General features: G+C 45.5%; 1 protein-coding gene across 2 annotated transcripts in view; it reads left to right on the plus strand.

Moving 5' to 3' along the window:
* Window positions 1–14024, plus strand: part of BMPR1A (bone morphogenetic protein receptor type 1A) — a 595030-nt gene that overhangs the window by 489519 nt on the left and 91487 nt on the right. For both annotated transcript variants that reach the window (XM_069610776.1, XM_069610777.1), the window contains exon 9: window positions 7804–7996. In XM_069610776.1, the coding sequence (XP_069466877.1) occupies window positions 7804–7996 (193 nt within the window). The remainder of the gene's footprint in view (window positions 1–7803; window positions 7997–14024) is intronic.

A 14024-nucleotide genomic window follows, 5' to 3' on the forward strand; every position in this document is an offset into this window, starting at 1 on the left:
CTTGTATGGGTTCAAGAGATTGCAATGATAGAAAGAAATGCAACACAGAAATAAAACTTGATATGCCTTCAATCAAAAGAAAATGTGATCACTCTTTCCCCTGTGACTACTCACTCCCCCCACTATGCAATATGAAGAGATGGAAAGAGGGCACATGGGTATCAGGAATAACTATCAACAATTGCAGTTTCAATCCCACTTCCCCCAGCAAGCTTAGAGAGAACAGGTATGATTTTAAACAGGTCAATTGCTTTTGAATGCGATTTAGTAATGTATGGAAAAATGCTAAAAATTACTTTAATTCACTAAGAGTGGCTTGGGATAGGTTCAGGTCAACACTAGCAATGATTGTAGAATGATTAGCAGATGGAAAACGAAATTCAGGTTGAAAGCAAGAAATAGCTGTTTTACATGCAATGAAATTGAGCCAAATTGCAAATCGCAGCAACTTTTCTGCGTGCGGGAAACACGATTACGGAAACACTGTCGTTTTCGGGTTCGTTGGAAAGCAGAGGATGTTAGCTTCAAAATGACATTTAAATTTTGTTTCTAGGATGTACGGTTCAAAATTTAGAGGTTTTTGTGAAGGTAGATTTTTCAGAAACAGAGTCAAGATTCAAAATGAAAGATGCGCTTTGAAGATTAGGAACCAAGATGGACTTATACTAAGGGACTATGAAAGTGCACGATACCCAACGGGACAACCACCAGAACAGGGCGCCTTCCGCTCTGATTGCTGTGCGCCAGGACACTTGACTTTCTTCAGAAAATATCAGCGCGCAGATGATTATCGCTACAATTATCACAGACTATATAATGAGAAGAATTCAGGATTGACACCAGATTCTATAATGCAGTTCTGGATAGGTTGAAATGTATTGAATAGGATTACTTTAAACTAAGAGATGACTATGGACAGTTCTAGACCTAATACTCACTACTATGGCTTTGGAATGGAATGGGCCCGTCACAGATACGGTCAAGGACAGGTCTTGGGCACTGCTCTCAGCAAGGCCCTCTGGTCTGCGCGGCTTCTTGGATGGGATCGGACGGGTTGGTTCTGGGTACAGCTCTGCTCTATGGGTCTGGATCTTGGTTCTAGCACAGGGTTCGTAGCTAGAACAGCAAAATAGCTCAGCCAGGCTGTTGGATCTTGTGGTTCTCCTTGGAAGTTTAGGGGTTAAAATCAGGTTTGCAAGATTTTTAAATGCCTGCTAAAAAAAGGTTCAGCTTTTGGTTCTGGAGTCTGGTTCTGGAGTCTGGTTCTGGAGTCTGGTTCTGGAGTCTGGTTCTGGAGTCTGGTTCTGGAGTCTGGTTCTGGATTCTGGTTCTTCCTGAAGGGTGCTTCGCCAGGGGATCAGTTGATGCGTGAGAAAGTTTGTCTGGGTCCTCAACAGGCCCTATTTATCCATTTTCCAAAGTGGGTGGGGAGGCCCAACCCTCTAAGGATCTGATAGGTTAAAGAATTCCCTGTCCCCTGATTTGAGAAGGAAATAGTGTGTCATCATGTGTCAGAGTGATGCTGCCATTTACAATCTAGAGAAGAACCTCCCCTTTGCTTTTGCTTAGAAAATATATTTTTCCCAAAAAAACATATTTCCCATATGGACAACTTGTTCATAAGACATATTTACACGATAGATTAATTAAGGCACTTCTCTGTTCAAGTCCCATGGTCCTACGAGTTTCGGTTCACAAATGAGTGTTTCTCGCTTTTGGTTGGTTACATATTTTCGGATCTGTACAATTTTTTACATACACATGCACATACCCTAGGTCATACTTCTGTAATTTTTCATGTTCCCAGCACAACCACACTAGCTACAATATTAAAAACATTTGTGGTTCAGTCTCAGAAAATCGCACAGATTCCAGATTAGTTTTAAGCTGTGAGTGAATTTTTCATTTTAATAATCTCGAAGTTTCATATTTCTGTCAGTTAGGTACAATATTTTAGAAGTATTTTCCTTAAACATATATTTAATCCAGTTTCAAATCCACATTTTCAGTCTGGCCCTCCCCCAAGGTCTTGGCTGAGTCAGTCACATGGCCTTCTTCCTGCCAGGGCAGTTTCTATTGACACCCCAAATTAGCATTTCCATTCAGCTCAAGGGAGCCCTTTGTCTGCACTCAGAGCAACAGGCCAGGGAGCCCCTCCCAGTTCCTTTTCACACCAGCCTGCCAGTTTCTTAGCAGAGCACAGGAGAAAAGATTCCTTTGTTTAGGGAGGAGGTGTGGAATGTGTTTGAAGCCCAGTGTGGGAAACTTTAACTTTTAAACACAATGCCTGAAATTGTCTTGCCTTAAAATATAACTGACATTTTTAACAAATACATCCACCAATTTCTTACTTCAAGCCATTTTAGAATATAATTTTGAATTGTATCCACCTCTTAGGCTTCTGATAGCAAGTCCTTCTTTGGCATAGTTTGAGTTCAATGAACAACTTTACACTTGACAGGTTTTAAATCACCAGCTTCTGACAGAGGTGAGTAACGGTACTACACCCATTTTTGACAGATTTCTTCCAGCAACCATCTTCAAAAGTGGACTTTGTTCAGATAACATATACTTCTGCTGACATTATATTTATGTGGATTCTTGAAGTAGAATGATGTTCACCAACCAACAAGGAGGTTGGATCTTTTTGGGTGGTTTGCGAGCCATGATTTTTGCGAATTTGACAGCAAGGGAAAAACTGATTTTTACAACAGCTCTGTGCTTCTTTTGCAATGATTTTGCTCTGTAGGCAGCCAAATGATGGGTTTTGGCAGTGGTCTCCTGTGTTACCACTGACATAGGCAAAAGTGGATGGCGGCCTATTTTTCAGATTTTTACTGCACACTTTCTGGTGATTTTTAGCGAGCAGCATACTTTCCGGCGGCCATTCTGATTCTGCTGCAAGCAATGCACAGTAATGTTGCAGGGCTTGGACTAGTGGGTTGAAACATCCCACAGTTCAGGTGGCTACGGCCACCTCGAGGCAGGCGGCGTACCCTACCATCCCTCCGGATAGGGACAAGCGCTTCAACGGTTTGGGCCGGAAGGTATTTTCTGCTGGGAGCTTGGCCTTGAAATCGGCCAACTCCACGTGTGCCTTGGCAAGGTTTTCACACACTCTGTGGAATTGTTTCTTTGGCGGCTGAGCATATTCCCGAGGGGGAAGAAAGGGATGGGTTCCTTGCTCTCGTGCAGGACGGCAAGGATGCCATGTGCAAATCTCTTTAGTCTGGTTTTGGATTCGGCCAACAGTGTTAGCCGATCCATGGCTGCGAGCACCATTATACAGAGATTTGAGTGGTTGCGGAAGTAAGGGTTTTCTCCGGATTTGCAGGGCCATCTTCTGAACATGCCCTTTGACGGTGCACATTTTTTGGCAGCAAGGCTGACGAGAGCCTTGAGAGGTTGCAGACCTCAAAAGCTGCAGCAAAATCTTTAAGCGCTGCGGTGCATCAACGTACGCCTTTTCGTCCTAGGGGGACAGCAGTGGAGGGGAGGTTCTTTTTGTTTTTACTCCTTTGGTAGTGCGAGAGGGGCCACCAGTTAAAGGGGCCAGTGAAAAAGTACCCGTGGTGGTCGGGGAAATCGTGGTACCAAAGCCGCTCAGGCAGCTGCCTCTCTGCCTTCAGGCACTGCCGTAGCCGCTTCCAAACAATCATGAGGCCATGTCCCATGGTTTGCCGGTTGGGAGCAGACTCAGCTTCTGGAAGAATGCCGGGCTATTACTTCAGATGCGTGGGTTCTGGATACCATAGCCCATGGCTACGGCTTTCCCTTCCTTCAGCGGTCTCACGACAATCCACCAGGGAAACTCTTTGAAGCTTCTGGATCCGCTCCTTGCGCAGGAAATCTTGTCCCTGCTGGAGAAAGGCACTATAGAACTAATGCCTGTATCGGAGAGGAACAAGGGATGGTATTCCCCTTATTTTTTTATCACAAAGAGACTGGGGTTTGAGACCCATCATGGACTTGCGTTGGTTGAACAAACTTCTCCGGAAGGACAAGTTCAAGATGGGCCCTCTTTCTCAAGTCCTCCAGGCCCTTCAACTTCAGGATTGGTTGGTGTCTCTGGACCGCAAGGATGCTTACTTTCATGTGCCGATTCATCCCACGCACAGAAAGTACCTGAGGTTTGCGGCTGGCGACTTGCACTTTCAGTTTCGGGTCCTGCCGTTCGGATTGACCTCCGCCCGAGGGTCTTCACCAAGCTAATGGTGGTGGTAGCAGCGTACCTCCGGCGATGGGGGGGGATTCATGTCTACCCATACTTGGACTGGCTGATCCGGGCGCGCTCTCCAGAGCTGGCGTTGGATCATCTGTGTCACCTGCCGCACACTCCACAGGCTGGGCTTCTTTCTGAATTTCAAGTCGCATCTGACACCTTCCCAACAGCTCCAGTACATCGAGGTTGTGTCGTTGGGGGGGAAGTGTGCGCCTCCCAAGGTAAGGGCTCATCACATTGTGCAGATAGTGGAAAAGTTTCAACATGCCCAGAGTCTCCCGGTTTTAGAATTCTTAAGGTTGCTCAGCCTCATGGCATCCTGCATGTTTCTGGTGCCAGAGGCCAGACTGCGGATGAGATCCCTGCAGTGGGTCCTCAAAATTCAGTGGTCCCAGTTCTCCGGCAAGATGTCGGATCCCGTTCAGATTCCACTCTGTCTCCCAGGATCTTCTGTGGTGGGCCAATGAAGGGAACCTGATGAGGGGTGAACCATTTTGGCAACCGTGGCCGGAGGTGACTGTATTGATGGATGCTTCCCTCACAGGATGGGGCGCCCATGCCAGAGATTTGACAGTCAGCAGTCGTTGGTCTCCGTCAAAACTCCACATGAATCTGTTAGAGCTGAGGGCCATCAGGCTAGCCTCAGATTTGAATTTGGGTTTGAAATTCCTCATGGGTGCTCCGTTTGTACCTTTGCAATCTTGTCCCTTGAGATTACTGTCCTTCAAGACTGTGTTCTTGGTTGAGGTTACTTCCGCTCGCAGAGTGAGTGAATCGCAGGCAATTTCAGCTAAGTCACTCTTTACTGTGTTTCACAAGGACAGGGTTGTACTGCGAGTACGTCCCTCTTTTCTACCTAAGGTAGTGTCTGAATATCATTGGGGTCAAAAGGTGGTGCTTCCATCTTTCTACCATCCTCCTCATCCTGGTAAGGAAGAGGAGCAACTCCATCAGTTGGTTCCTAGGAGAGCTCTGAGCTTTTACATTTCTAGGATGTCACGAGTCAGAGTGGACGATCAACTCTTTGTGGGATATGCTGGACACAGATTGGGTCCGGCTATTCCAGACCTTGTCCAGGTGGATTATCCTCACCATTATGGAGTGTTACCGATTGGTGGGCAAGGACCCTCCTGAAGTGTTGCGAGCTAATTCTGCTAGCGGCGTGGCTACTTCCACAGCCCTACAGCGGTAGGTTCCTATTAGGAACATTTGTGATGCCGCCACATGGGCTTCAATCCACACCTTTGTTAAACATTACTCCCTGGATACAATCCATGGTCAGGATATGGCCTTGGGTAAGGCGGTTATTTTTTCCGCAATCTGATTGGATACTCAAAATTATTTTTCCCTCCTCCATTTACTTATACTGCTTTGGGAGTCTGTCAAAGATGTGGAATACGTTGGAGGACACAATCCATTCAAAGAACAAGTTACTTACCAACTGGTAACGGTCTTTCGACTGGATGTTCCTCCAACGTATTCCACATCGCCCTCCCAGCCTGCCACTCTGGAGAATTTCCTATGCAATTGCAGCTTACGTTTCCGCAAGGCTATGTGCAGTCAAGCAGGCATGAGACTGGCGTCACATGTTCTGAGGGGAAAAACTTAAACTGAGGCTACGGGCGCCATGCGTCCCATTTATAACATCCAGTGGCATTGCCGTTGACAGAGGCTTTCGAGGGACATCGACTGGATGTCATCGACGCAGACGCCCTCTGCTGAAAAAGTTTCTGAAGTGCACAGCTGTGGACATTACATGTCAAAGATGTGGAATACGTTGGAGGAACATCCAGTCGAAAGAACGTTACCAGTTGACCTTACCAGTTGGTAAGAACTTGTTCTTCTCTCTATCATCACCATTTCTTGTGTGCTTGTCCTTTCTGGATCCTTCTACCATCCTGGCTGATTAGGTCCTGGTTTGAGTTTGGTCTTTGGCGAGAATCCTTTGTGAAGTCTGCTGAGGCTCCAGTGCGTCTGCAATGGCAAGAAACTCGGCAGGATCCCGAAACTCTGCTATCCTTTGTCTTCTGGTGTGATTGAGAGAAACCAATTCCCACTGGGGGAGGCTGGCTGTCCAAATTGGACTGCCATCCACCCACTTTCTGTAAACTGCAGGGAGAGTTTGCAGAGTATCAGGGTGGATTCCTGATAAAAGGCTAGGATCTTGAGGCAAAAGGCAATTCCTTCCAGAACTTTGCTGGACCTCCAGAGGCAAGATTCTCCTCTTCCTTCTCCTCCAGGTCGCCTCACTAGCATGCAGGACCGAACAATCGAGGCGGATCGACCGGGCTGTAAACTTCGCCCCGGGGCCTGTGGAAAGGTACCAAAACTGCAGATCGATGTTAGAGCATGAAGAATCCTCTGAGTGGAAGTCCTTTTTCTTGACTGTTGCTGCAACATCCCTTCCAGAGTCCCTCCTTTTTGTCACCACACCCAAGGAACCGGAGACAGGGTCCACCACTGCTGCACCATGAAATAATCCAGCTGCATCTCATAACTCCTCAGGCACTGTGTGACTCGTGGTAGTACATACAATGAGTCATTTCATTTTGTCTCTCCTTTGCTGCTGGAGTGCTGATTCCGGTGTTTGGGTGTTCACACATACCGTTCACCTAGGCCGAACGCTTGTGCCCCCATAAGGGAGCCCAAAATTCAGTTACTTGTAATTGAAGAATCCTCTGGAACGTTGTCTTTTCTGTATCTGTGCCTTAACTGCTTTACCTCCAATCTGATTTTGAAGAACTCATACCTAGATAGGGATGGACTTCTAAAATCTTAAGGCCTCTGAAAAGTAATGCAAGTCTTTTAAAAGTACTGACCTGCTATTGTTGGTGTTGCTTAACCTTTTTATTCCTACAACAGAAAATGTTCTGAGTTGCTATAACAAGTGATTTTATTCGCCTTATATTTGTGTTCAATTACATGTAGAATTCTTATGGTTTACTTACCGGAGGTATTGCTTTGATTTTATATTGTGTTGCTTAGTTTGAAATAGATTCAACTTTAACCTTGTGTATATAAAACAAATAACTATTTTATTATTACTAAAAGTGTCTTGAGTTTCTTTGGGCTTATTTATTTACGGTGTTCATTGTACTTGCCCAAAGCTCACATCTCCCTCCTAAAATAAGCCTGGCTGCCCTGCAATACTACCAAAACCTTACTTAGTACAGACGTATACTAGAAGTTGGAGCCTGTATACCAAGGGATCGTTTTTTAGTCTCCCCCCAGGTAGACTTTTGGAAAACTCCCCTAACACCAACACAGTCTGGAATGTACATTTCTGACACGTCTGCACCCCCACTTCCCCTTAATTTTACTTCCCGCGCCATATCTAACAACTGCAATCCTCTATTCCAAATTCAGATTTTGATTACTGAGAAATCTGAGAATGTTTCCCCCAGATGCCAAGACTTGGAAAAATGGCTGAATCATATATATTCCATTTGTATTTCTGATGTATGTGGCACTGAATGTGGAATGGTGATGTAGTAAAGTTTTGAATTGTCTGCTTATGCCTTCACACATTATAATTTAAACTCAAGGTTCACTTTTTTCACCCTGGTCTTGCCGCCCTGTAGGTGCAGCGCACTATTGGAAAACAAATCCAAATGGTGCGTCAGATCGGGAAAGGGCGGTATGGTGAAGTCTGGATGGGCAGGTGGCGTGGTGAAAAGGTGGCTGTCAAAGTGTTCTCCACAACCGAGGAGGCTAGCTGGTTCAGAGAAACTGAAATCTACCAGACTGTTCTCATGCGGCATGAAAACATTTTGGGTGAGTACTGAATTTCAGTGTCTTCTAGTGGAAGAACCAGTGTTCTTCTCACAAAAAAAGGTTTTTCTGTGCTTGCAGTCTGCACACTATTCTCTTACAAGACAGTGATACCTGGATGCTCACACTTCCAGTTACTGGAGGTAGATACCTCACACTAATGATTATTACATCTGCGCCTCCTATACGGTTAATTCTGTCATGTGCGCGTTATAAATAAAAATTATTATTAAGTCATTGTGTATGCGATATCTAGTATTTAAATTAAGAGGAACTAAAAAGAGCATGTTTTTTGATTATTTTGTGAATTTATATATGATGCTTGAAGCCCCAAATATCGTCAAAGTGAATGCAAACTTAAATTTCTTGATCAAACATTTGAATACAATTCTTGAAATATGATTTGCATAATTCAAACCAAAGTGGATTCCTGAAAGGTTTAAAAGCCTTCCTTTCTTGCAAAGAATGAGCAATTATTAAAAAAAAAGAAAAAATCTGAAATTCTTAAAATGATTATTTTTCTGGCACACACATGGATTTGGTTGACTCAATATGAGTGTATGGGCATTGCAAAGTGTAGACAACTTGGATAGACCGGGAATTAAGTATTTGCTAGACTTATGAAGTTTTAGACTTCTAAAAGTGCCTAAGAAGGTTGAAATCATTCTGAAAGCTCCATATTTTAAGCATTAGGAAAGTAGGACTGGATTGCAATGTTTTTAAGGAGTGTGAGCAGCTAGTCATGGGTGCTCCCAAGTCATGTGTTAAGCACATTGATGTAGGAGGGCACCAGAAAGAGAGTCATGTCTTCAGCGAGAGCCATATTATGAATACACATATAGTGACTAGAATTGTGAATGAAATACACTGCATACCAAATAGTAAAATAAGAACTAGGATTACAACATCATAAAGATGATCTTAAACAGCAAAGGTCCCTTTTGGTGGTGGTTGGGGGGGATCCGAGGGAGCACTCTGATTCAAAGAAGGCATGTACAGATTACTCTGCACCCCGGTAGCAAGACACCCCTTTCATCCTTTGTAATGCGATGCCAGGATTGTGTGCCACCTACTGATTTAGGCACTTGCTGAGAAATACAGATGGGGAGGGTAACTCCTGATGTACTGGACTAGGGATTGCTTTGTGTTGGCACTTTCTACATTAGTGTTGGGGCATGTTCGTTGTATCTGTCATGCCTTGATGGCTCAGAAAATCGAAATGGAGGACTGAATATAGCCCTGATTTATTTGGTGATTCTCACTCTGCTTCCCCTCATACGTTTTTGCTTTTTTAATCATTTTACTGTTCTGTTTGACAAAAGCTTTGCTCAACACAGGTATGTTATCACTAATGGAAGACTTCCCTATTTCTTTATTCTTCACACTTGCACTCCCCTCATACCTATTTGTTTTAAGCTAAATACTTGCTTTATAATACCTAGCCAGGTAGTAAATGCTTGGTTCACTATGCGAATGTGGCATTTGGACACAGCACAGCATGAATTGCACACATGACCATTTGGCGCGATCTGCATTCTCTGACAAGTAATGCCTGAATGCACCCTAAAGTAATTTAAATGCGAACATCTTTTAGATGCATGTTAAGAGGCAAGATGAAATTTCATCTAGCGTCTGTTGCAGTTGAGTTCAATAACATTCTTGTTTTTATAAGCACAATAATGAAGGATTTGTCAAATGGGTGCCTTTATCTGTGTCCTTAAATATAATGGGGCTCCTTTACTAGCTGCACCTTCTTGGGGAAATTGTGTTTTGGTTGCCTGTAATGTTTCAGCATCTTTCAATACTGAGTGGTAATGGAGTTCAGGCCAGCCGATTTCAAAATTGATTTGAATTTTAATAAACTGCAGAATATATAGCAAACCAAACCTAATTGCCTCTAGGTGCAAAGAGAAAACAATATGAACGGCAAACAACCTCAGAACCAAAATTTTCTAAGCAGGAGAGAATCTCAAGAAAATACATTTTTACTTTTTTAAATTTTACTAACACATTTTTGTATTGCACTCCCAAAATAAGCAGCTTTATTCGAAGACCAATCTTCACCAGAAGTCCAGTCCAAATCTTAGACGTTAGGGCTGAGAACCTCCTCTCCCTGCTGAATTTAAAAAGTAGGCATGGCGTCACCAGTGACTGTGCCTCAGAGCAGCAAAAAGTCTCTGGGAACAGTAGGTAGGCAGGATTAGGGGTTTGGGGCCGGTCACATTATGCATATATTTAAGCCAGGCAGCTGGTCACTCTGTTCTTTCGGGGCCACTGCGAACCTCCATGTCTCTTTCCTTGTGCACTGCGGTCTGGAGCACCTTTTTAAAACAAAATCACTGCCGATACGGCCCGGGTTGTTAGGAGGGGGCGTTTACATTTTGTTTCTCATTTCTTTTCGGTAGCCTCTGCTCCGCGGCTTGCCCGGGTGTTGATGGGCCACACCCCTCTCCCTGCCCTGTGGTGACGGGCTGGGCGATGCTCTTTCCTTGTCACCCGCTTCGGAGCAAGCTCTTCATTTTCTTTTTTTTCTTCCTTACCACACTGGGCCTGGCTGTTCACTGGCCCCTCCTCCTTCTTTCCGGGCCGATGCAGCCTTTCTCAAGTCACGGGACTCTGTTCCCACCGGCACGGGCCCGAGTTGTGATGGGCCCGCCTCCTCACACTGGACTCCTTTGTTGCAGCTGCTGCAGCCGTTGCAGTGGACACGGCGGGGGTGCAGGCGCACACCGACCCCAGCCGCACGAGCACAGTCTATGATAAGGGGTGCGGCCGGGGCAGCCCAACGACGGGTGCCCCTTCCCTCCACTACCACGCTTCCTTTTGTTCCTGCCGCACATGGCAATAGAATAGGCTCAGGCTGGGCATTCTGCACTGCCAGTTTGCCAAGCAAGGCAGACGCGCGCACACAAAGTCCGTGGCGCTGCACGTCATCAAGGCGCTCCAGTGGCAAACACATTTCTTCTTCAGGGGCCACAGAGCCTTTCACATGCATGTGGAACCTTCCAATTAAAACAGCACACGAAGGCCCAAGTAAAAGCGAGCAGAACACAGCACCCATTTAAATATTTGTTTAGATCCATGATGACTGCAAAAGTTGCTTTGTCACTAATCAAATGCCCCATCTTATAAATGGCTATCGGCATGTCTCTGAAGGTACAGTGAGCTTAAATGACATAATCTCGCAATCTAGGACTTGTAGCTTATCCATTCGGGATGCCGAAATAAAAGCCACTATATTCTTTTGGCACAATGTTGCTATAAGGATTATGTGGTTTCACTATGCAATTCGTGTTTCTGTACGTAGTTTAAAAAAGCTGTGATTTTGGTAAATTACGAGGGCCATAAACGCGCTACAGTTGATGGCTGCTGGGATAGCTCAGTGGGTTGAGAGACCTTTGCTGAGTGGTAGAATTCGCTATTGGCGAGCAGCGGAAAAGCAGCGGGCGATCCCACAGGAGTTGAGTTAACCAAAGAGGGAAGGGCCTAGGTGGTGGGGCACGAAAGGGGTGGCGCTAAAGGGGGTGACGGACAATGGCTAAAGTTAATAGGGGGGGGCAACATGTCGGATTGCTTTGTTGTGTACTTTGCAAGTTGCAGTAATCAAATGTAGATTAGGCGGGAAGATGGGGTTTTGGACGTCCGAGACCAGGCTGTTTGTGGGGAGGGTCAGGAACAGACAAGTTGCTGCGCTGAGTGGGTGGTGGGCTCGGATTGCTGGCCCAGACCACTGGCAGACCATGAACAGAATGAAGGCCTGCAATGTGGAAGATGAGACCCAGTGAGAGGAGGAGGTTTCTGAGCTGTAGTTTATGGCCCAATAAAAGGGGTTAACTAGGGGCGCAGCGGTACATATAACAATATACAAACCAACAAGACCCCTCATGTCAAGCAACGAAATCCACCTGGAACTAAAACCATACATTAAAGAAAAATTAGGAGGCACCGCCTTCTACCACCTAGCCGCAAAAACCTGGAACAACATCCTAAAAGAAATGAGAAACGCCAAAGATCACCTAAAATTCAGGAAATTACTAAAAATCTGGCTTTTCATTACCAGAAACTAAAAACGGAAACAGCAGAAAGGAATGGAATGACTAAACCGGAAAGGAGACTGACCAGCCCCCGGAACCGACTGAGAAACACCAATGGCACGGGCGACACATGGCAGAGTGGAACACAAGCAACACCCAGGGAGACGGAATCAACTTCCCCAGCCAACCCTAAACCAACATCTTCAACCGCCCCTAGCTGCTGCTAGATACCACTGGGTTGTGGAACTGTCGAGACTAAGGTGTGGACACTGGCAGGTGCACTGGCCATAAAAGTGGTAGTGAGGAACATGCAGGGTTGTTGGGGAGGCTGGTGGAGGTGGCAGCAAAATGTGAATGGGCCTCGAATTCAGAATGGCCCAGACATAACCAGAGGCACAGGGTGCACACGCTCCCCATCTGTGAGAGATTACGCAAGCCCAACTCTTCAATTCAGGATAGAGATGCCAACAAACCAATTCCACTAACAATTTTCCTCCTCTGCATACACCTCAAACTCCAAACCAAACACAACCACAAACCTACAGCACAACAAACCGCACAAACTTCACTACACTGCAACAACAAAACAAAAAACACACATAGACTCGCAGAACAGTACACAACGTCTACCGGCCGCAAACACCCCAGGCCCAGCCAACGGACCCACCGGGCTGAGGCCGCCAACAGCACATCACGGCACTCTTGCACTTTTCCATCCTCCCCCCACTAACCCACCCATCCTCCCTCCCTCCCTCTTTCAGAGCTGCCAGAGCACCAGGGGACCACTCCGGTGGTGATAGTGCGTGGTACAAATATCCTTTAACATTAACACATATGAACTGGCAGTCGACTCAATCGGATAGTGGCACCTTGCCTTGATTGTATGCACTGGAGCTGATAAGTGGGAATCCTTGTAAAAATTGTGTTTACATAGTCCAGTTGCGAGTTGACAAGTGATCCCGCCACCATTGGCTGGAGATTTTAAAGAACTTTTGACTACATGCATCATTTGTAATCTGACATAGGTCGGCTTCCCAAATTATACCCATATTTGCACCCTCTGTAAACTTTGACTAGTGCCCCAGAAGAGCATAAGATAAGGGAGGTAGTCTTGGTTCTGCAGTATATGATGAGGGCCTAGCGTCCGCACCCCTACCTTAGAGGAGTGAACTTTTAAGTCCACTCACTCATGTACTCAGCCAGTTGGGACCAGAGGAGAGGGCTCATAAGGCTTGCTGGGGACAAGATTTGCCTGCGTGCGAGTGGTAGCTAAAGCTGTGGCTGCGACTCCGCAGTTTCAGCTCTTGATTTCAAATAAGTGTATTGTGATAACTGTTGTACTCCAAGAAATACGATTAGTATCTTAGTTTTAAATTTGTCATGTTTTTCAATTTATCACGGCCTTATGTCTACCATGTAAAGTACATGTAAAATATGGTCAATGTACATTTAACTACCTTTTGAGAAGTCCAAATACACGCAAATGTGCAACAGACCCCAAAAAAGGGACTTGCAGTACAGTTTGAACATGCGCACATGGTCTGGTTGCTTGATGTAATTTTGCCATTGAGTATCTGCAATCATGCATGCAAGTCTGCAGCTGCTTATGAAATAATACAGATGGAGGAAAGAACGTCAATGTTTCTCCAGCATGGGGTCTGGAAAGGATTCACATGCTCATGAATATTCCCTGTTGTCTGGCTGGGAATCCTCAGTAAAAGTTAAAAACAATTTCACTTTCATTGGTTTCTCCGCTAAACCAATGACAGTCCTCTCCCTAAGCCCCACCTCTGGCAGTTTTACCACACGCTTCAGTGTTGGGAGTCCTCGAGTTGCTCTCAGAGCTGATTTTTGTTTTTTTTCGCTGAAAAGCTCAATTTTTGTTTCCTCTCGGGCCTGTGTGCTATTTCCTCATCGGCCTGCAACGAGTATCCGTTGTTGAAGTATTGTGTCCCTCCAGGGCGAAGATTCAGCGAAGTTTTCCGGAAGGCCGTCTT

The sequence above is a fragment of the Ambystoma mexicanum genome, chromosome 8 (assembly GCF_040938575.1).
Source record: "Ambystoma mexicanum isolate Mex_15411 chromosome 8, UKY_AmexF1_1, whole genome shotgun sequence".
Classification (NCBI taxonomy): Eukaryota; Metazoa; Chordata; class Amphibia; order Caudata; family Ambystomatidae; genus Ambystoma; species Ambystoma mexicanum.